Below are 21,747 nucleotides of genomic sequence, written 5' to 3' on the forward strand. Positions count from 1 at the left end.
CCTGTGTTGAGATGGCATGTCTCTTTTCTTCTTTGGACGAAAGGAGGGAAACAGACTATGTTTATTAGATATCAGAGGGGGTTTCCGATATTCCGTAAGGTAGAGAAGGAGTGAGGCTATTTTATGGTAGTTAGTATGAGGAAGGAGTTATCAGCTAAGCCGATCAACAAACACATGTGTGTGCTTCTCTCACTCTCACTGTACAGTTCTCCTCACAGCATATGAAGGTAGTACGGATTAGTCTACGAAGTGATCAATCATAAAATAGCATAGTGGTTTATTTCTGAAATTGGTTAAATATGTAAGTAGATAGCTGTTTTTGCCTATGCTATATCCAATCAATCCATCTGGTGGTATTATTAAGGTGCAGTATAGGAATAGGTAGATACCGCCATGTACATACATGTATGTGCACACTACTTAAGTTCAACCACAGACGATCCAAGAATACCGTTAGAAACAATTTCTCGAGTGTAGATAGATCTAGAGTAAAAATGATACTACTAATGGGTTGATAGCTACCAGAAGTAGTCTAGTGGTAGTGATTTGAATGAATCCACCACCAACGATGTAGGTACCTCCTATCTACATGGAGTGTCTTCCCTGGATATGCACCCCTGATATCTTTAGGTAGGAAAGGTACTTATGCCCTGCCAGGATATGTATACATGGAGGTCATAGCTCTACGATGATAGTTCTATCAGTTTCTTGTAAGTCCAGACTATTGAATCTAGTGTGATCGATCTATAAGCAGGATCAAAAGTACAATGGCTTTCTTGAATAATCATAATCAATCTTGGGTACCAGAGTAATAAGAAGTCTACTTCAAGAGCGTGTGCTGACTGCTGGGTAGTTAGATACATAGGAGTAAAAATAATAATGATACTCATCTTCATCTGAATCTCGCTCTCTCTTCCTCTTCCTCTTTCTCTCTCCACTTATTATTATTTCCTCCTTTTTTCTTATCTTCCATTCCCCCCCCCCCTATATCACTCTTATTATCATTATTATTATTAGACTAACTACCACTATCTTAAGGCTGTCAGGATTATTCGCCTCCCCCTCATCCATTGATCCATTCGTCTTCATCCTTCGACTTCTTTCCTTCATCCAACCAATTGCTGACCCATATCCGCGATTCCGTGCAGGTTCCAGAGCTTCCCTCTACCTTCCCGAAGACTGGCAAGGTTGATTTGTTCAGTCCCAGGCATCCCTCTGCACAGCTAATTTGGTTGCGATCATCCTTATATTTGTCGCGATTCTGGAAGTTGGAGATCCTTAACAGCTCGGTTTCCCCAATCATCATCGCCATCTCTTTCCTTCTCTCCCATCTTTCTCTCTCTTCGCTCCCTTACTACCCTCAGAAGGATTCCTTCCCACACCATATATACGGCTCATTTCTTGGACTGATCTTCCCCTCTACGCGACATATAAAGGGGAGAGTCCGAAAGTTCAGAAGAAACATGAAAAAGGGGGGCACATTTGCATGACAATCTGAACAGTCTAGGACGACGTATATCGGCTGTTCCCGTTCTTCGTTGGATTGTTTTCCGAGCCCCTACACCCGGTATCAAAAGAGACTGGGCCCCTTGATAAAAGATAACTAGTCACAATCAACAAATCTAGCACTTATCTATCTAGCATCTGCAGATCTGATCTTTTTTGTTTTCCGCGCCTCGTCCGCGACACCTCTGCATCGTCACGGCTCGTCCCTCTCTTCCTTCCCGTCGATTTGATGCCGGTTACCCCCCGTCCGAGACTAGGTTGGAACGAGTGGAGAACAAAGGGGCAAAGAGGAGCTTTGGTTCAGTAGTCTCCTCTCCTGCGAATCGGCTGAGTGAGAAAAATTCTCGGACAGTCACAGGCTCACCATTCGGCAATCAATCCCTGAGGAAGAAAAAAAAAAGACAGAGGAAAGACAAGGCAAAGAAAAAGACAAGAAGGAGAAAAAGCTCCAAATATCCGAAGGTCTTTCGCTTCGCAATGACTCTAGAAGCGGAAACTCTACGCTATTGATCAGCGCCTCTTTGGCCCAGGCTCCGTGATATCCACTTGCCCACGTTCTCCAGCCCTCAACGAGCGGGCGTCAGCCAAAAGAAAGCCTTTCAAGCTATCACCGACTGATTTCTTTCCCGTGCACCGTCTGTGCCCCGATCTTTCTCAACTATATTCCTCGTCAACTCCTCTTTGCGCGGTCTTTTCTTCCTTCTGCGGGTTGGCCGTTGCCTCTTCTCTTGCGCGAGATGAGTGGTCTCGCCGATCCTCCACCTCGAAACACCTTTACTGCCGTTGCTCTAGATGCGCCAGGCAAGGCACGAAAGCTTCCCGTCCTCTCATCCTCAACTTCACCACCCACTCAATTGACGGGTGATTCTATGGAGGTCACTCCATCAGCCTCGGCGACAACAGGTCTTGCGCCGCCCGCCCATAGCAGCCCTGACAGCGATCGGGCGGGCGCAAACACCAGCACCGCTTCCAATGGATCAATGGAAACTGGAAACATGAACAATACATTAGCGCCTAATCACGCTATTGGCGCTGCAGCTGCAGCGCAGCAACCAAAAGTCGTGCAGACTGCCTTCATCCATAAGTTGTACAAGTATGTTTGTTTGTACCCGTTCCTTGAGAACTGCTCGTCCCTTTTACTAGGAAGTCCTTGTCTTTAGCTTATTGATATGGATACAATGGGCCCTTGCTAATTATATTCGACAGTATGCTAGAAGATCCTAGTATTCAACACCTGATATCATGGTCCAGCTCCAACGATAGCTTTGTCATGTCACCCACATCTGAATTCTCTAAAGTTCTCGCGTTCGTGTCCCGCCTCATACCTTAAGACATAACTGGTCGCTGATCTTTTGTCTGATTTAGTCAATATTTTAAACACACAAACATTTCATCCTTCGTTCGGCAGCTCAATATGTACGGATTCCACAAGGGTAGGCAACCCCGAATACTGAATAGATAGCTAGCCTTGTCGCTAATGTTGAGGTTATTCTCACAGTGAGCGATGTCTTCCATACCGGATCTCCAGACTCGGCACTATGGGAGTTCAAACACGGCAATGGGAACTTCAAACGCGGCGACTTAGTTGGCCTACGGGAAATCAAACGCCGCGCGTCGCGACATGCTCTAATTCATCGCGACTCATTCCCTGGTCATAAAACCGCAGTCTCTCAACCTGGCACACCGGCCGAGTCTGTTCCTGACGCGACTGAAGCGCGGTTGCTCAACCTAGAGCATTCGCTATACGATATGCATGCCCGTCTGAATCGTGCTGAAGAGGGGCATTCAGCTCTCAACTCAAGATGTCAAGCTATGGTAGAAAGTTTGGCGAAGTGTTATCATGTTTGTTACCTCCTCTCGTCATTGTCAAATTACTGTTCAGGACTAATTGGAATCTCCGTAGTGGACTCACTCAATTTCGCACTTTTTGCAAGGAATGATTCCTGATCGGGATAGTCCCCTGTATCGAGATGGTGAGCATCATATTAAAAAAAGCAATTTTCCCCATCATCATGCATTCTGACTGTGTAAAATTACAGTTTCCAGTATGCAAAAGGAGATAGAGAAACATCTTGAGGGTGTGAGAGCTCTCGAAAACCCCCCGGACACATATTTGTCTGTCAGACCACCCTTTTTCGCCAGTGTGTCTGCTGATCCTGGACTGCCTCTTTCCCCTCGTCAAATACCCCAAGACGAGAGTCGCCGGCCATCGATGATGGAACCGTCCAGGTCTGGAATGATACGTCCTCCCGTTCCCCCGCATCTCGCTGTTTCTCCTCGCCGATATGGCTCCATCGGAGGTGGGAACCCGTCGCCCAATTATAGCCGGCCGCAAGTTCCCTCTGTCGTTCAACCCCAGCAGCCGATGCCTCACCCTCTCTCTTCGGTGTCCTCTCCACCAGGACCCAGTCTTGCGCGTCGTCACACTTCGGCAGACATCCGTCAGCACGGCTGGCCACCACCAAACGACTCCCAATATCCCCCCGCCAATGCGCACGGGGCATCAGCGGTACCATGGCCATCGTCGCCTCACCGGACCCCGACTTCCAGTGAGCAACAAGTTCGAGAGGTGCTGGCACAGTATGAGATGGGAGTCCCACGACGATTTCAGAGCAACTCACGCCATGCCACGCCACCATCGAACCCAGATCAGTCATCATCAACCCTCAGCGTCGACAACGGCTGGACGTACGGAAGCTCGAGATTTTCTCGACATGAGTCTTCACTTCCTGCCACTCGAAGATCAAGCATGGCCAGCAACGTACACTCGCTCTTGAACCCCGCTGACACCGCAGAACGTCCGGATGAGGATCACCATATCACTCTCGAGGATCGAAAACGAAAGCGATTAGAATAAGACATTCATATGGCACACTATAACACGCTCTGAACAGTATTCTGTTGTGCTTGTCATTTCTATCAATTTTCACACACAATGTTCGAGAAAATACGTGTCTTCTGTGGTGAGGAATTTGATGGTTGTCTTCCATATTCTGCCTCTTGAGACAGATTGCATATGCCCATCAGAGCTATTTATCTGTGCTACATGCCTTCTTCCTGGGGACTTCGCCCCTCTATCTTTCATCATTTATTTACATTTCACATATTTGTACAATTCATTCAGAAAAGCGAGGCTTCCTCGGACAGTTGGAAGCACACTGTTTTTGGTGCATTCTCTGGGAGGTGGAAATTCTTTTTTGGCAGCGTACCTGTTGAAAATACCTTGCATGTCTTTTTGGTATCATATATCACCTTGCAGGTTGATAAAGGCGACATCTGCTTTTTGGTGTCATGCCGTTGGTGTTTGTGGTTGTTGGAGACTTGGGACAAATGGTTTTGGTTCCAAACATATCATATTTATCTTATTTATTATACCCTTGGGTTGGGTGGAGCAGACTATGTTTCTTTTCTCTATGGTATACAACTTACAATTAACAAAAGGAGTCTACGGTCCAGTCAATGATATATGTGTCCAGCAGAAGGAGGGTAAAACCGGGTATCTTGGTCTAAAAATGAAAAAGTGGAAATCTTCCCAACAGTCAACATCATCGCTTCTTTCTCTTCTTTGACCTTTCGCCGAGGATCTCATCCAAGAAGCTGGTGCCTTTCTTCCGGCCTCTCGACCTTGGTGCGGTGATTGGAGCCTCTTCCAGCTTATCCGCAGTGTCATCGCCGTCGCCATCGCCATCTTTGACAACGTCGCCTGCATTTTTACCATCATCCTCTTCCAAGACATCGGAAGCAGGCTTTCTCTTCCTCGCAAGGTTCGAGTCTTTCTTCGACGACCCGTGTTTCTTCCCCACCAGTGCTGTTCGTCCCTCATCATCGTCATCATCATCATCATCATTATGAGCCGCCGAGGGAGTCAGCGCGTTTCCATTCGAGGCGCCGGGCTGACCCGGCATCTTCCCTGGGGCCTTAGCATTGTCCGCCGTCACTTTCTTGTAATTCTTGCCGAGGAGCTGTTTCCGCAGCTTGTCATTCGAATCTAGCTCCATTCGGTTCCAGCTTCCGTCCGCAGCTTTTTGAGGCAGAGGAGCGCCAACTCCGAGCCTGTATTTTGCGTGTTAGCCATGGAATGATGGACAGTCTTCGGGGACTTCAAGGGTGTAAGCCTACGTTTCAGGAACTGCAGTGAAGATCTCATCCTCTTCCTTTTGCAATTCCTCTTCGGATTTGACATTCGCCTGTTCCGCGTCCGTGGGTGGGGGCAGCCAGGAGGCTACCAAGCGCTGGCTGCGCGCTAGAGCAACATTTGCTTTGTTGAGGATAATGTCCGTCTCAATTTTTGAGACTGACATGACGGATTATGGTTGCTGTGATAGTCCGAGTATTTTTACTCAGGGTAAGGCGAAAATGGAACATTTGCGATAGCAAGGCGGGATCTGCTGGCAGAACAGTTCACCGCCTGCGGTCTCAATTGTGATGTCCAACGATACATGGTACAATGCCAGTAGTCAATCAGTTCTGATCTTAATGTCCTGGTGATGTTATATTGATCGGAAATAGTGCTTCGGAAGTTTCTGGTTCGGCTGGCTGTGATTAAACCAGAATTAGGAAGTGGGTGCATTCGCAATTCGTCGAAGTCATGAGTCCATTGCATGGATATATATATGTACACCTGGGATAAATATCTAACCTCGTCTATACCAAAACCAAAACAGTATGTACAACATGAATGTCACAAACCATATATGCATCGTCACCAAAGTCATAGCCCACGTCGCCATGTCAGATTGTAGTCCGAGAAAATCATGTGGCTTGCTCTTGTTGATGCCTCTGCTTGAGCTTCTTCTCGGTCTTCATGAACTCACGAATTCCCACCGGTATGTCGGCAAAGAGATCATCTGCCTTATCAGATAACGGCCAGTTGGTCTCACTACCGCCCCCATCATCATCCATACTGTGACTGGCATTGTCCACCTCTGCTCTAGGTGTCTGTCGCATATCCGCCGTCTTGTTCCTGGCGAAGCCCTTTGCCTTGGCACTTGCTACACGACCGGCCCATTCCTCCATCTCATCACGGTAGTCATCCCATACGCAGTGCACACAGCCACTCATGCAGCAATTGTCAGGCTCTTCGGGTCGTGGAGGAATGGCTACTCCGTTGATGGTCTTCCACTGAGACTCAGGCGGCATTGTCCCGGCATTATATCGCGATTGACGGCCTGGCCCGGCTAATCGCGATCCAAAAACGATAGCCATCTTTTCCTCGGGCGTTTGTAGCTTGACGGTCGTGGCCGGTGTCGGCTTCTCGGCTGCTTGAGGGGTTGAACGCGATGAGCTCGTTATCGATCCATAGGGAGAAGTGGTTGAGAGGATTTCGTAGTAATAGCCTGAAAGTGGATATGCCTGGGAGCACGTTGAGCCTTCTGAACCTGCCACAGTGTTCGGGAGGCTGGCATCCTCGTGAGCAGCTCGGCGTCCGGAAGACGGAGTGAAGGCATATCGTCTGGTAATGGATACTGTTGGTGATGGAGGTGAACGGCTCCTGCTAGTGACCTGTGAAGACCTAAAAAACGACGCGCAGACACCGTCCCAGAGAGCCAATTGTCTGATCCGCATGGACAGGCCCTCCATTCTTCCGTTTGCAAGTTGGAACTGTATCGAAGATGAGAAGAAAGTTGTAATTCCGAGGCCCTAAGGAAGAAGCTATGTCATTAGGCAAACAGTGCAAACATCCCTGTATGGGGCTTTTCATCTCCCGCTGCGGAATGTTTCAACAGTGCTTATCATGCGAGACACATGCCGCAATGAGGGTGGGAACAAATTCTGCCATTGAAGCCACAGACGACTGAGGTGGCAGTGACTGATGGCTATCAATTGATCTTACGAAGTCCGCCAGCTGCGAAGCTCGCATTCACAACCTCACCATCACCCAGCCAGTCGCGCCGGTCTTTCTAAACAACCAAGGGCACCAGGATCGACGCGTCACAAATGAGCTCACAACCACTTGCCGGCGACGCTAGAGCGCGCCCTTCGAGGATACCGACATTTCGAGCGCCAACTAAAGCAAGTCTGGCAAGATCGAACCCTGAAATCCTAGATCACTCCCAGAACAAATCACCCGCAAGAGACGAAAATCGAAGCGACCCACAGAAACAAGCGGACACAAGAGTGTTCGGATTGCGGGATAGGAAAGCTTTCAAGCCATCACTTAACTCCACTGCGAGCCCAGTAAGCTCCCTGCGACAAAGCGGAGATGCGCGCTCGCCGTTCTCGAACCGAAGAACAAGTGGGTTACAGGCATTCGCTGCCCCTCCGAGGCGAGTGTCTAGGAAGATCACTCCCGCCGACTTTACCTTCGGGTCACCCATCACTACACAGAAGGATGCGGCGGATGCGGCGCACATCAACACACCCGAGGATCAATTAGCGTCAGAACTCGGCAGTGCGACAGGCGAATTCAATGTGGATATCCAACTAGATCAGCCTTCCCTTCAAGAAGATCTCGATGAGCCGGATCTGCCCCCGACACCGACGCAATTGGGTTTGGAAAAGCCCCCGGAGCGACCAAGAGGATTGCTGAGCAGCAGTCCTAGCACGCAGCATGGGAGATATGGGAAGCGGCGAACAGGCGACTTATTCGAACAAAGCCCTTCGAAGCTTAGAAGAGTTGAATACGGGTCGCAAGAAGACGACCAAGTAGAATGGAGTGTCGTGGTGTCCAAGCCACAACTTTCCGAGCCAGTTTTGAAAAAACATAAGCTCAAGCAAGACCTCTCTACAGATCTAGAAAAGCTTAGGGAGGATATCGTGGAGTTGGAGAGCTGGTCAGTGAACTTAGAGCAGGAGCTCGAGGGTACACAGCCTGCGGATGCGGGATTGGATAAACTGCTGTAAGTTTTTGATACACAACCCATATCTGACGCCAACTAACATGAAGGAAAAACAAAGATCGTTACTAGTCACCGAAGATGCATCTCAGAAGAATTCCACCAAGCGATCTGCGGCAGATCCTTCATTATCATCTTTGATATCTACCCTATTACCGTTTTCTACCAGAGCCATACCGTCGAAAACGGAATCACCCATGCCTACAAATCCTTTTGCTCTTGGGGAATCAGCTCGGTTGAAACCGTATCTCTCGGTCTTCGCATCATTGAGCATGATCGCGCATTCGCATACCATCTCTGATCCAAAGAGTGACATCATCTTAGAGAGGCATCATTTAACATTCTCTGCCCCTTCTCCCTTTCCATCGACCAACTACAATGTGCCTGTCATCTACGAAACGAACGCGGAATCACAGGCAGTGACCTCAATTTCAGTTCCAGTAGTCTTTGGAGGTTTATCAGCGAAAATACCGATACCGCTGAGGCGGTGGATCGATTCGAGACTATCTAATCCGCTTCTCATGTTAGACGTATCAGGCTTGTGCCAGGGGATCAATCAATATTGGGAAGCTATGGTGTCACGTGCCTTCATATGGTCTTGTATTGAAGAATGTCACGCCGACCTTATAACTGGACATGGGTCAGTCATCAATATATCCGTGCATGAAGGGAATTTTCGGACGCGAAATGACAATCTGGGCCTCGGCGCAACTACTGTTAATGCGTCAAACCTGCCTCGAGTACTACCACACCTCAAGCGCAATGTGATGCTCTTCGAGAACACAGAGAAACAAGTCCACTTGCTCCTATCTTGCAATCTGGATCTCGACGAGTGGACAAGCGAACCACGGCTATTGCCCGATGTCAGTATCTCGGCAATCTCAAAGGGCCATAATGCATCGAGCAAGAAACTGGAACAGGAAGTCAAAAAGCTATTCCATGGGATACTGAAAGATTTCAAACGTCATCAAGGCGAAGGGGAAGGCGATGCTGAGGTGATCATTCGCGCTGCCGAATGTGTTTTAGGTGCTTTGTTTGGCGGCGAAGCCAAGGGGAAAGCACTCAAGACGGTTCAATGACGAAAAAAAAAGACAGTGAAGCTCGATTCTCGGGCATGAATGCACGATGTCACTGGGATAGGTTGATGTAAGTTTGGCTTGGAGCATCATTCATCAGGTTGGAGTATTTAATTCCTGGGCAATTCTTCATAAGTGTATATAGTTTAGTTTTTATACCCATTCATGTATTACTTTCAGATTACAGTAAGCTATTTGCTTCATTACCCGACGGGTTCATCCTACTATAGGCACTGGATCAAAGATAAGGCCGAAGGATAGATAGACTACAACAGGGAGTGACAATTGTACTATGCACTATGCATTGGAGGACCCTTTTCAGTCCATGGGACTACGCGCAGGGCAAGAACCTGCCCTCGCGCCTGGTTTGATCGCTCGGCCTACTCGACAGCTCAACAGATCCGGACAAAATGCAGAACCAGCAGACAAATCCTCAGAAAAAGGTATTCATTAAAATGATCGATAGCTTCGCGGGAGGATTGGCCTGTGAACATAAAAAGTGGGACATTTGCATTTCGAGAGGTTCGGAGCTTTTTTAAGGACAAAGGTGAAAAGAGAAAAGGGAAGCCCCGCCACGCCACAGTAAACGAATCCCCGACTTGAAAATCGACCCGATCATCATTAGCTGAGAATCACATTTATTTCTTAGCAGCAGCCTCCTCATCAGCCTTGGCCTTGGCACGCTTCTCCCGGATACCCTTGTGGCGGGCCTCGCTGCGGGCATCCCGCAGCCGGCGGTAGGCAGCCTCCTCGCCCTTGGGGAGCTCGTCCCGCTTGACCTCGGTGACGGCCTCGGCGGCGGAAATGTTCTTGATGGGGAAGGTAGCGCCGACCTTGGTGATGTAACCCTCGGTCTTGCCCTCGGCGGCGAAAGCAGCCTTGGCGGCGTTGACCTCGTCGGCGGACGAGTCAAGCTTCTTGAACTGACCGCTCTTGCGGGGGAAGAGGATCAGACGAGCCTTGTAGTCCTTGAGACGGGCGACATTGGCGACGAGCGACTCCTTGGAGTAGTTGATACGGCGGTGGTCAACGGCGATACCAACGGTGGGAGCGAGCTTCTTGGGGATACCAGCTTCCTAGATAGTTGCAAAAAAGTCTCTTGTAAGCCTTCATCCAGATTCCTTTCACACGGACCCAGTGGGTGGATTGAACGATGGTAAGCACCGACAATCCGTCCGCTGTCCTCGCGTGCTCGGGAAGAACGAATTTACCTTCAGCTCAGCAAGGGTGAAACCACGGCCAGCACGGACACGACGGTTGTACTTGACGGTAGGGCAGCGAACAACGGGACGCAGCTTGTCAACCGGACGAGGAGCAACAGCGGCGGCCTTGGCGAGACGGGCCTCACGACGGCGGTGCTTGCGGCCAGGCTATAATTTCCCAAAAGTCAGTCCATCACGCTTAAGAATCCGGGTTTCCTTCTTTCGAAATCGGCTTTGGAAAAGACTGATGGTCTCTCCAAGAGGGCGATTCGCTAGGGTATGAGAGGATCGAGGTCGGATTCGTACCTGGTCGAAGTGCACGCGCACACGAGTCTGCCAGTCCTTGTGGAAGTCTATAATTCAAAAAAAAATTCCCATCAGTCCATCAATCCCCAATTATAATATGAACGCCATGCATTCCACGATGTCCAAATCATCTCATTCATCCGAGTTGACTCACGGTGCTTCTGGATTTGGTTGTTGTGCTTGATCGCCTATATCACCAAGAAAAATTCGAATCAGCATGCCAGTCCTTCCCCATCGTGCCGACAGCATAGATCTCTGAGAGGTCTATCTGCAAATTCGAAGCAGCGAGAATTCCATATAACGCACCATTGTGACGGATGGAGATCAGAGCCGGGAGATTGTCGTCGTCGTCGTGGGTTGTTGCTGGTCGTGTCTCAAGACTCCAAAGAGTCGGTTCAATATTGGGTGGAACTTTTTTGGTGTGGCCATCCGCGCAGAGCCGCACCGCCTCGCTTAGCGAGCCCTACCCTGCCTACCTAATCCGGTAAGGCTCCGTGATCTGTAAACTTCCTTACCATCCATGCAGTGTATCCCCAGGGTATTTTCGAGGGATAAGATGTCTCCTGAGACAGATTTGAGCAGATCCCTAATTAATTATAGGCTCAATGATCATGTCTTCGAGTCGATAAGTCTATGTGGCCGGTGTTGTCGAACGATGTGTGCTTGCGAGATGACCTGTGTATTGAAAGTAATACAATACACTATTGTTACAGACTCACTAGCCAGACTTGATACAAGGTCAGAACTTATTATTGCCATCTCAATATCCAACTACTCAAGCCAGATTAAGCCAAAGTCTATCGAACAGTAACACTACGGACATTATCAACGGCGATCATGACAAGGATTCTTGGCAATGGTTGGAGATCCAGTGACGATTAAGACACAACTGTCACCAGTTCGAAAACAGATATCATTGGGAATCACATACCCGCAGAACCAACTAAACCTAAGGATAAAATGAAGAAACAACACCCTAGAAAACACCAATTCCACATGTCGGTCTTGTAGGTTCATCAGTCGTGACGGTCCCCTCAATAAGGGGACTATGCATAAAGCAGAAAACAAAAGAAAGAAACAAGCTTGCATAAACATCCGTCAAGTAAAAGCAAAACCAGCATAGACTTCCCACTCGTCGAATCATCCGTCGACACAAGCAGTATAGAGATTATGCACGTGTATACACAACCACTAAATACTCCATAAGAAGTCTATGCTTCGATACCCAGACCCACACCCCCTCCTTCTGCCGGTTTTGATTTCTTCGAGGTCGCACTCTCCTCGATATTTGCTTTGCGTTTCAGTCCATTTGGGGGGCGCTCAACGCTGGCCTTCCTCACCTGGCCGAACAACTTGGTCTGCAACAAAGTGCTCGTCTTTGGAGCACTTGCCACATGCCGAATTTGCTGCTGACTGACGACAGGATTGTGACGGAGCATAGAACCAGCTTGAGAGGCTGGGATATCCTCTTCAGTCTCCGCTTCTTCAATATCGGAGGCGGAGATAGTGCTATCTCTGTCACGATGCTCATCATTTGAATTCCTTGCTGGGGTAAATAATTGAGATTCTTCGTGGACAGTCCGGGAATGCGACGGCGTCAAAGGAAGCGAGGACAAAGAATGCGTCCCACGCACGTGGCCGTTTGGATGCTGCCTTTGACGCGACCTTTGCGGAGAGGAATGAAATTCCGAAGATTCCCTGTTTAGAACTCTGTCTGCAGCCAGAAGAGCAGCAAACGGATGGTTTTCCCCACGGCTCACATGTGGACTAGTACTCTCGGGAAAGTGAGGTACCGATCTCCTATGAAGGGCGTGGGATTGTGTCTGGGAGCTCGGTGACATCGAGCCCCGTTCCATCATTCGCGAGAAATGCTCGCGGTTTTCCCTGATGCGCTTCTTCAGCAGATTGTTCTCCTCCCGAAGCAGATCTGACTTTTCTTTTTCTTGTTCAATGAGCTTTTTGGCCCGGCGCAGCCTGCGGTCAAAAGTAGCATTAACTCTCTCCAGCTCTTGGTTTCGTTTAAGAGCGACCTCCAGTTCCACATTCGAGATTGGCAGCAGGGGTTTAACCTCAGAAGAGCATTGTCGATTTCGGTATTCAGAACTCTGCAAAATTTCCACCTCCCTTCTGGCTAATTGATGCTCGACCTCAGCGCGCTTGATAGCTTCGTTACTCGTGAAAGATAGCAAACTATTTTGCAGTTTGAAATGCAGTGCCGACATACGCGCTTCTTGTGCCACACCAAGGAGCTCTTTGGCGATGGTTCGGAGGTCTGTTTCGCTAGCATTGTCTATGTCATTGACAGTGGGGAGGTTTTCAGAAGCACCATACGCAGCGCATAGAGTCTTTGAAAGATCTGGAGGGGATGCTAGATACGAGGCCGACCGAGACCTTGATGTTCGCAAGGGAGCACCAGGCACTTGAGACGAGGGAGGGGGAGTCATTTCGGAAGAAGCCAATGATGGAGGTGAATCGAGCTTGCGTTTCTCAGTCTGGCAGACTTGGCTTTCCTGCTTCATATCCAGCTCAGGCGATGCAGAAAGACTTGGCCGTTGAATTGGGATAGTAGGCTCTCGAAGCTCCACGGGAGGAGCTAGTGAACTCTGCGAGAGCGGAGTCTCCTGCGACATGGTACAATCGCGGTATTGTGAATGCGAGATGTAGTTTACCGTGGAAGAAATTCCTCGCACTAGACGTGTATAAGCATCTGGACCGCATGAATGGATTGAGGCGGATTGCTGTCTAGCAATCTATCACATACCGGAGTATGAGATTGAGTACGACAGTATACCCAACTAGTTTGTCACAGTAGACGAGGTTATGCGGGATCCCCGAAGTACAGGTGACAGCTTCTTGCAACTGTTTCCACCAAGACGCTATGGTACGTCACTAGTGTTTCTTTGCGACGGGCAGTTGATCCGATCCGCTTATCACTGATAGGGAAGGGGCTAGAAGCACGTTCAGGTCAATGGAATAATGTCAACAACCAAGATAAACGCTCCGAGATGTTAAGTATTGAGTGAAAGGTAGAAAATGATACAGACAAGAGCAAGGGGAACAACGGGGCGAAAATGAGGTCAATCGAAGGTCTGTGAGATGTTGGATGCAAGGATCTCGGCGGGCGGGTGGGCGGTTTGATGCCTTAAAGGACGGCATGTCGCAAGCGGGAGGTTTGCAACATCGGGAGGCTGGGAATGTCGCTTGTGACGCTTCCGGTATCAACCAACCACAGCCGACTATCTCGACCCACGTGAGGCCAACCGCGCGCCAAAGTCACTCCCATCCGAATGCGGCTAGTGTTGAGATAAACAAGAGCTGAACCCCCATGGGTCAGGGCTCGTCTCTCAGGCAACGCTGTGGAAGTCCTCCAAATAGGTTCTGATGGTTTGCCTAGATGGTCACCATTAGTATCAGAAAATGATAGCAGCTTGTTCTCTAAAGGGTAGGGACCTTCGTCTGTCTCATGGAGTCAAGTTCATTGCTCAATGGTCATTCTAGCTTCCGTATCATTGACATTTACACCATATACAAACCTAGTCCGGGCTATAGATACTCTACTTTAATAGGCGCCAAATACATGGGAATGAGTCCAACCTCTGCGCGTTTGTTATGATTTAACATATGGAGTACTACTTTCGGTTCTGCAAAGGACTGCTGAGGAGTTCTCCACACGGTCTATCTTGTATACATAACCATGAATGGAAAGGGAGATATATATATACCCATGAATAATTCAGCCATGAAGTTGAAGGTACTTTGACAATAATTCATAAAGCCAATGCATATGACCTGGTATCTGTCTATCCTTGTGTGCCAATCCCTCTAGCCTACTAGAGTCATAGTTGCATAGACTCATATTATTTACTACCTGGTAGAAAACTCCCTAGCTGTGCCTGGAATCCGAATTCTGGTTCCTGAATTCTGAGGCCAGAATTCCCTGGCCTGACCTGATTTGCTTACGGGATGCCGAAGTGGAGCTTAGCTAATCATGGCTGGGTCTATTGGCCTGAGGCACAACAATAGCGCTTGTGGTTTCTCGGAATAAACAAAGAGACCACAGGAATAAGAACATTTGGTACCTCATGATGATGATGATGATGATGCTGAAGAGAAACAATCAACTTCTTGTTCTTTGTTGTACAAATCTTGCATTTCCGTCTGGAGCGGCTGTTTTTTAAATTCGGTTCAATTAATATGCTCTAATCACTTGTCCTTTGTCCCCAATTTTTTGATCGCGAAATCTCCCACCTTCAGCATGAGGCCTCCTTACTGACATTAGTAACACTAAAGCACATCAAAAGTCGCATGTCCTCCAGTCTTGTCTGCATTGACCTCACCTTCAACCCGACTGGCCGAAAAAATGGATCAACGTCAGAAAACCCCAAGTAGACCAAGCGGCATCCCTCGGTTAGCTGTCTCTAGACTGCCGCTGCCCACTTCCAGCACTTCCAAGTCGATCAAACCGTCCCCCTCTCGTGAAAAGCTGCGCGCAGATTCTGGTCTGGATGTCGCTAGACTGCGGAGACCCTCCGAACAACCTGTTTTCAAGAAGCCTCTTCCAAGATACTCAACACCAGTCAAGACACCCGAGCGATCACAAGCGAGAAGAGACATATCCCAGAGCAGGTTCAGTGATGATGGACAATCGGAAGATGCTGGGGCTGCTTCGAACGAGAGCTCAACACTGGGGTTAGAAGCTACTGGACAGGAGACAGAGATTCGTGGTCGCATGAGGCCTTCACTATCCGAACGAACAATTGAGACCTTAGCTCAGATTCCTCCATCGCCTGCGACTCTGAGGAGACAATCTAGCTTTTTCAATGGCGCCAGCCCGGTCCGATCACCGTCGCGACCGCCATCTTCTATGGCTTCAAGGTCGCCTTCGCGAGCATCCTCCACTCGTCAGCCTAGCGGCAACGATTTCTTGTCGCAACCATTGCCGAGTGCACGACTTCCTTCGAGATCGCGGATCTCTCCTGTTCCAAGTTTGTCCTCAAGTGATGTACCTACTAGCCAAAAGGTGGCATTGGTTCGCGTCGACAGCCCGTCGAAACTGAAGAAACCTTCTTCAAGAACAAGTCTCTACGGAGGAAGTAAGATCACGACAGTCACCTCCCCGAGCATTCGTCCGGCTTTAGGCAAAGTATCTGCAAATTCTAAGTTCTCGGACATGGGTCCACCACCTCCCCCTCTTCAGGTGAAGAAAACAAGGAAGTCAATAGCAGCCAATCCCAACCCTACAGTCAACCCGAGAAGGCCATCATCTCAACTAAATGCGCCTGATGATACAGCAGAGCAACAGTTGGAGCTAGAAATGAGAAAGGTCTCCCGCTCTTCCAACGCGCTGAGAGAAAGTATCGCCAAAGCCAAAGCCGCACGGAAAGCCGCAGTAAGACAGAGCAGCGCCCAAATCTCACCTGCTGATGACTGGGATAGTGTGGAGGATCCTTTCAACCAAGTTCCCAAAGATTCAAACAGTGGGCTGCTTCGAAAACGTGTAGAAGCAGGTCGCACCTCAGGTCATCTAAATATTGCGGCGATGTCTTTGCGAGAGATACCGAATGAAATCATGACCATGTATGATTTCGATCCTACCTCAACTACCGAGTGGTATGAAAGTGTCGATCTTGTGAAGTTTATCGCAGCAGACAATGAATTTGTTGAGCTACCTGATTCTGCCTTCCCTGACATTGATCCTCTGGACTTCGATCCCGATACTGATGAAAAGGGCAACCAGTTCGGCGGACTCGAGATTCTGGACCTCCATGGCAATCTGCTTCGTACCCTACCTATGGGTCTCAGGAGATTGCAGAGACTTCAGACCCTGAATCTCTCCAACAACAAACTGAACATGGAGCAGTTGCAGATCGTGATGCAGTTAGAGTCTCTCAGAGAGCTAAGGCTAGCGAACAATCTCCTACAAGGTTCCTTCTCCTCAGACGTGGGCAGTCTCGCTCAATTAGAACTCTTGGATATGCACGACAATTCGCTTACCAGTCTCCCCGAAAGCCTTGGACAGTTGGCCTCTCTCAGGGTCTTGGACGTCGGTGGCAATCAACTCACCTCTCTGCCTCTGGAATCCCTCAGCAAGCTTTCCTTGAAAGTTCTTAGAGCGCCCAGGAACAAATTATCGGGGACACTCATGCCGATCTCAGTAAACAGACTTGACTCATTGCAGGAACTGGATGTCACTTGCAATGCATTGACGGCGATATCAGACCACGATGATTTGGATTTACCGAGCTTGCAGACCTTGTCAATCAGCGTGAATCGCATCCAGCGGTTGCCAAACGTCTCTTCATGGCAAGAACTTTTGATTTTGTCAGCTGAGGATAATAGTCTGTCGACAATTCCCCAGGGATTTGTCGATCTGAAGAATCTCAAAAATGTGGACTTCACAGGAAACGATATCTCTAGGTTGGATGAAAAAATTGGTCTGATGCAGGGCCTTTCCACCCTCCGATTAGCAAACAATCCACTGCGAGAGCGAAGATTCTTGAATATGAATACAGAAGACATCAAGCGCGACCTGCGAAACCGGTGTGAACCCGAACCGCAAGACACAGATGACGACGAAGGCTCTGTTGCGACACAGTTCACCCTTGCACCAGAGACGCCTGCCCAGTTGGCCTCGTGGCAGGTAAAACCAGGCGGAGTTCTTGATAGATCGTATACAGAGCTGTCGGAAGTGGATGTGAAGCACTTAGAGCGAACCAATTTCGATGATATACGGTGTCTCTACCTGCAACATAACTCACTATCTTGCATCCCTGTCGCAGCACTCAGTATGCTTGCACATAATTTGACCGACCTTGACCTCTCGAACAACCCGCTTGATAGCCCGTTGCTTCTCTCATCGTCCCTGGCGTTGCCGAATCTCCAAATCCTCAACCTCAGTGGAACAAAATTGACAACCCTGGAGCCCATAATGGTTCATTTATCGGCGCCGTCTCTGACCATTCTTGATGTCTCGTACAACCGCCTTTCCGGACCCGTTCCAGCTGTGCGCCAAAAATATCCGAACCTGATGACTTTCCTCGCAGCAGACAATCGATTTGAGTCCCTAGAATTTGAGGCTGTGCAGGGGCTTCAGGTCCTGGACGTCGGCAACAATAATATCAGTTCGCTTCCACCAAAGCTTGGCTTACTCCGAGCTGAGGGATGCAGAGAAAATTGGGGTACTGGATCTCCGCTGAGAAGATTTGAGGTGGCAGGCAACAGCTTTCGAGTTCCTCGGTGGCAGGTTGTGGCGAAAGGGACTGATACCATCCTTGAATGGTTGAAGGACCGTATTCGAAGCGAAGACCTTGCTGAATGGGAGCCTGAGATCATAGAAGATTAAGTAAAGCCAATGTATACATTTCAAAGTTCGGACAATTTTGAGCTGGATTTGGTGCTGAAGCTTCTTCCAACCCCCTGGTTCACTGGGTATTCTGCTGTACAATATTTGCACTGTTCTTGTGATTCACTCTACTACAATTCTATGTATATATAGGACTTTATATTCCGGCTGCTGCATTGCAGCCAGCGTTGAAGAGAGTTTTAATATGATTGTTTAGACTGCCGAAGCCCTGTTGACTCTTTGGGCTTCATATGGTAGTGTGAAAGATGCATGTCGTCCGCACTTGCCCTGGATGGACCAATCTATTTCGAGGTCTCCGTTTCCGCAGACTTGCTAACTTCATCCAGAACGTTTCTCCATGTTTTCGACCATATTGTGAACTTATCCTCCGTAGTTTGTTGACCATCGGTGGTGCTTTTCGCATTCCAGAGTGGCCCAACTGAGTCAACGGCCTTGATGGCGTAGTTTTTGACCATGCCAAGGTACTTCGTACATTTGTCCATATCCTCTTCGTAAAGCGCTCCTGCGATCTCATCAACATGCTCTGGTATGCGCTGCAAATTCGCCATCAGATTTTCCAGCTTGCTGATGCCGGATGTGGATGACGATGGCGTGTCCCCAGCATTCTTCAGCCGGTTCGTAATAATAGCAGGATAAATCTGAGCGATAGGCTTCAGGATTCGAAGGGTGGACTTCTTCTGTGCGTGAATTGCAGCGTTGTCCTCTTTATCCCCCTCGCCATCTTCGTCGTCCGCCTCCTTGTCACTGTCGTCGCTCAGGAGTTCGTCGAAGAACTCGTCTCCATCCTCATCCGGATCCCATTCTTCGATCTCCTCCACCGCGTCGCGCACCAAATCCCTCCACTCCTCAACGCGCCGAATCACAAACCCAACAACCCCTTTGGCTGCAACATCAATCAGAGCATCGCAGACATCCCAGACGCGTCCAGTTGTGAGTGTGACGCCATCCTTCTCCGCCTGCGAAAGTTCACCGCCTTTCTTCGCGTCTCCCTTTGCCTTGTTTGCCTTTTCCGAGACAGCCTGGACCTCCCTTACTAGCGAATCCAGTTCCTTCAATGCCGTCTTCGTTAAAGCGTGCACCTCTGTATGGAAAGCTTTCGTGTACTCAGTCGGAGTAACTAACAGGGCGGCTGTGACGAGAGACGGGAGTACGGATCCATTTAATGCCGAGATAACGGTTCCAACCGCGGAATGAGTAAAAGGAGCAGTAATTGTCAAGAGAGACAGTTTCGTAACCTGAGACTTCAAAGCAGTTGCTGACGCTGAGAGAAGAGGAAGCGCATCTTTCACCGAAAGATCAGGGGGTGAGGTAGCGTTCGCAGGAGTCGAAAGGGCGGCCTGTAGTTGTTCTGATAGCGTCAGAGTCGTGTTAAGACTCATCCGAAGCTGGTCTGCCATTGCGACAATATGATCTAGCCCGATTATTGAGGCTAGCGTCGTGTTTGCGAACTTGATGGTGTTGCTGATGCGGGAGAAATTTCGTATACTGCGGGGCAGCAAGATTAGGGTTCTGCGGGGTCACCTGTGACCGATGACTGCCAATCCCAGTACCCTAATCTCAAGCCCTACTTCCCTGTTTGGGATGTTTGCTTCATTGGACAAACTCCTTGGAAGCTTCAGCTCCAACCTGTGTCGTCAACAACCATCTTCACAAGGCCACCCTGCTTTGTCGAGACTGTCATCCTGCCATATATTTGTGGCTGTACGAGTTTTACTGAGGTACATAGGCTATAATTGACTCAGAGCCGCGATTCTTCCATGCAAATATGGGTACAACTAAACCTCGCCCTTCCGCGCGAGAATCTGCCCCAAAAGTCCAATCGTTACCAGAGAAGACCTTCATCATCGACAATGGTGCATATACCCTGAAAGCTGGCTACGCATCTGAATCCCCTCCTACGAACGATATAGACCAAGCTCTTTCTGCCTGTAGCATCATTCCGAACGCGATCGCCAAAACCCGTGGAAACCGCATCTATATTGGTGCACAGCTGAGCACTCAAGTTACAGATTGGAACGAGATGGCCTTTCGACGTCCAGTGGAGAAAGGGTACATTGTGAACTGGGAAGCGCAGAAGGAGATTTGGGAAACTTCGTTCTTTGATGAGAAAACCGTACGCTCAAAAGATCTTCGAATCGAGAACCCAGAAGATACGACCCTTGTGCTCACCGAGGCGCCGAACGCTCTACCAACGCTTCAAAGAAATGCTGATGAGATTGTCATGGAAGAGTGGGGATTCGGGGGATATCTGAGATGTGTAGGTGAGGGAACCGGAATATCCTGCTGTCATCAATTGTTGATTGCCTCGCTCTCTGCGCCGAAGCTGATCTCAGGAATACTAGGGTCATCATTGAATGCTTGGAATGATCTACAATCTCTGTTCGGCGATCCTGTTGGGCAAGAGCCTGGCCCTCTGGTTTCGCCAAAAGAATGCTTACTTGTTGTCGATTCTGGCTACTCTCATACCACAGTGACCCCTCTATACAGAGGCCAACCTCTTCAGCGCGCCATCCGCAGACTCGACATCGGTGGGAAGCATCTGACGAACTATTTGAAAGAAATGGTATCGATGAGGCAATATAACATGGTCGACGAAACCTATATCATGAACGAGGTCAAGGAGGCTGTCTGTTTCGTTAGCAACAATTTCGCAAATGACCTGGAGCAGACATGGCAGGGCAATAGAAGACGCGGCCAGCCGGATTCAAATGAAGCGATTACTGTGGACTATGTGCTCCCCAATCCAAATGCAGGCAAGAAGGGCTTTATGCGACCACATGAGCCTCTTTCGGATGCTAAGAAGCGGAAGAGTATTCTGTCTGGTGCCGGTGCCGAGGCTCTCTCTGAAGATGTCCTATTACTGGGTAACGAACGCTTTACTGTGCCAGAAATACTATTTACCCCAGGAGATATTGGAATGAAGCAGGCGGGTATCCCGGATATTATTCTCCAGAGTCTCTCTGTTCTACCCACGGGATTGCACCCATCGTTCCTCGCAAATGTTCTGGTCGTTGGCGGGAATTCCCTGATCCCGGGCTTCCTGGAAAGACTGTAAGGCTCCCACTCCACACGCATCATCATTTTCTAACATCACCATCAGAGAAAGCGAGCTGCGGCAGATAGCGTCTGTAGAATGCCCCGTAAGGGTTCGGCGCCCTCAAGAGTAGGTTTCTTCTCACCAATCTTTCTGCAGAAGGGCTCTAATCCGCTTCTCTTAGCCCCATACGTTCCACGTGGCTTGGGGCGTCCCGAATGGCAACTAATCGAGAGGAGTTGAAGAAGCTGGCGATTACTCGCCAGGAATACCAGGAGTATGGCTCTTCATGGTCTGCGCGAAAATTCTCCGGCACTCTTTGAGCTCAATGGTGCTGCTTGTGGTCATCTTCTCGGGTTACATACAGGAGTATTGGGTGTTTCTGTTGTGTGGTAGCGTGATGGTGATTGGGCTGTTCTTCAAA

The 21,747-nt window shown here is 49.1% G+C and overlaps 9 protein-coding genes across 9 annotated transcripts, besides 2 other annotated features; 4 read left to right on the forward strand and 5 right to left on the reverse strand.

Annotated features, from left to right (window-relative positions):
• Nucleotides 1-2,243: 2,243 nt before the first annotated feature.
• On the forward strand, nucleotides 2,244-4,363 carry ACLA_053860 (uncharacterized protein; the record flags this gene model as incomplete). The annotated part of the gene is made up of 4 exons (XM_001274765.1): nucleotides 2,244-2,603; nucleotides 2,965-3,348; nucleotides 3,410-3,479; nucleotides 3,546-4,363. The coding sequence occupies 4 exons, from the start codon at nucleotides 2,244-2,246 to the stop codon at nucleotides 4,361-4,363; spliced, it is 1,632 nt and encodes a 543-aa protein (XP_001274766.1).
• A 688-nt stretch (nucleotides 4,364-5,051) lies between these two features.
• Nucleotides 5,052-5,807, reverse strand: ACLA_053870 (DUF3245 domain-containing protein; the record flags this gene model as incomplete). The annotated part of the gene is made up of 2 exons (XM_001274766.1): nucleotides 5,052-5,559; nucleotides 5,626-5,807. 2 exons carry the CDS (start codon nucleotides 5,805-5,807, stop codon nucleotides 5,052-5,054), a joined length of 690 nt encoding a protein of 229 aa, XP_001274767.1.
• Nucleotides 5,326-5,356: a microsatellite.
• A 451-nt stretch (nucleotides 5,808-6,258) lies between the features above and the next one.
• On the reverse strand, nucleotides 6,259-7,086 carry ACLA_053880 (oxidoreductase-like domain-containing protein; the record flags this gene model as incomplete). The annotated part of the gene is made up of 1 exon (XM_001274767.1): nucleotides 6,259-7,086. The coding sequence occupies one exon, from the start codon at nucleotides 7,084-7,086 to the stop codon at nucleotides 6,259-6,261; it is 828 nt and encodes a 275-aa protein (XP_001274768.1).
• Nucleotides 7,087-7,443: 357 nt separating this feature from the next.
• Nucleotides 7,444-9,421, forward strand: ACLA_053890 (uncharacterized protein; the record flags this gene model as incomplete). The annotated part of the gene is made up of 2 exons (XM_001274768.1): nucleotides 7,444-8,345; nucleotides 8,404-9,421. 2 exons carry the CDS (start codon nucleotides 7,444-7,446, stop codon nucleotides 9,419-9,421), a joined length of 1,920 nt encoding a protein of 639 aa, XP_001274769.1.
• Nucleotides 9,422-10,056: 635 nt separating this feature from the next.
• ACLA_053900 (60S ribosomal protein eL13) lies at nucleotides 10,057-11,235 on the reverse strand (the record flags this gene model as incomplete). Its single annotated transcript, XM_001274769.1, has 5 exons — nucleotides 10,057-10,494; nucleotides 10,630-10,788; nucleotides 10,927-10,973; nucleotides 11,081-11,114; nucleotides 11,233-11,235. The coding sequence occupies 5 exons, from the start codon at nucleotides 11,233-11,235 to the stop codon at nucleotides 10,057-10,059; spliced, it is 681 nt and encodes a 226-aa protein (XP_001274770.1).
• A 902-nt stretch (nucleotides 11,236-12,137) lies between these two features.
• Nucleotides 12,138-13,556, reverse strand: ACLA_053910 (uncharacterized protein; the record flags this gene model as incomplete). The annotated part of the gene is made up of 1 exon (XM_001274770.1): nucleotides 12,138-13,556. One exon carries the CDS (start codon nucleotides 13,554-13,556, stop codon nucleotides 12,138-12,140), a length of 1,419 nt encoding a protein of 472 aa, XP_001274771.1.
• A 1,452-nt stretch (nucleotides 13,557-15,008) lies between these two features.
• Nucleotides 15,009-15,033: a microsatellite.
• A 253-nt stretch (nucleotides 15,034-15,286) lies between these two features.
• ACLA_053920 (uncharacterized protein) lies at nucleotides 15,287-18,268 on the forward strand (the record flags this gene model as incomplete). The annotated part of the gene is made up of 1 exon (XM_001274771.1): nucleotides 15,287-18,268. One exon carries the CDS (start codon nucleotides 15,287-15,289, stop codon nucleotides 18,266-18,268), a length of 2,982 nt encoding a protein of 993 aa, XP_001274772.1.
• A 302-nt stretch (nucleotides 18,269-18,570) lies between these two features.
• ACLA_053930 (uncharacterized protein) lies at nucleotides 18,571-19,686 on the reverse strand (the record flags this gene model as incomplete). Its single annotated transcript, XM_001274772.1, has 1 exon — nucleotides 18,571-19,686. The coding sequence occupies one exon, from the start codon at nucleotides 19,684-19,686 to the stop codon at nucleotides 18,571-18,573; it is 1,116 nt and encodes a 371-aa protein (XP_001274773.1).
• A 368-nt stretch (nucleotides 19,687-20,054) lies between these two features.
• On the forward strand, nucleotides 20,055-21,552 carry arp6 (actin family protein; the record flags this gene model as incomplete). The annotated part of the gene is made up of 4 exons (XM_001274773.1): nucleotides 20,055-20,550; nucleotides 20,632-21,340; nucleotides 21,392-21,452; nucleotides 21,508-21,552. The coding sequence occupies 4 exons, from the start codon at nucleotides 20,055-20,057 to the stop codon at nucleotides 21,550-21,552; spliced, it is 1,311 nt and encodes a 436-aa protein (XP_001274774.1).
• Between the last annotated feature and the right edge of the window lie 195 nt (nucleotides 21,553-21,747).

Source organism: Aspergillus clavatus, genomic scaffold (assembly GCF_000002715.2).
Source record: "Aspergillus clavatus NRRL 1 1099423829794 genomic scaffold, whole genome shotgun sequence".
NCBI classification, from domain to species: Eukaryota; Fungi; Ascomycota; class Eurotiomycetes; order Eurotiales; family Aspergillaceae; genus Aspergillus; species Aspergillus clavatus.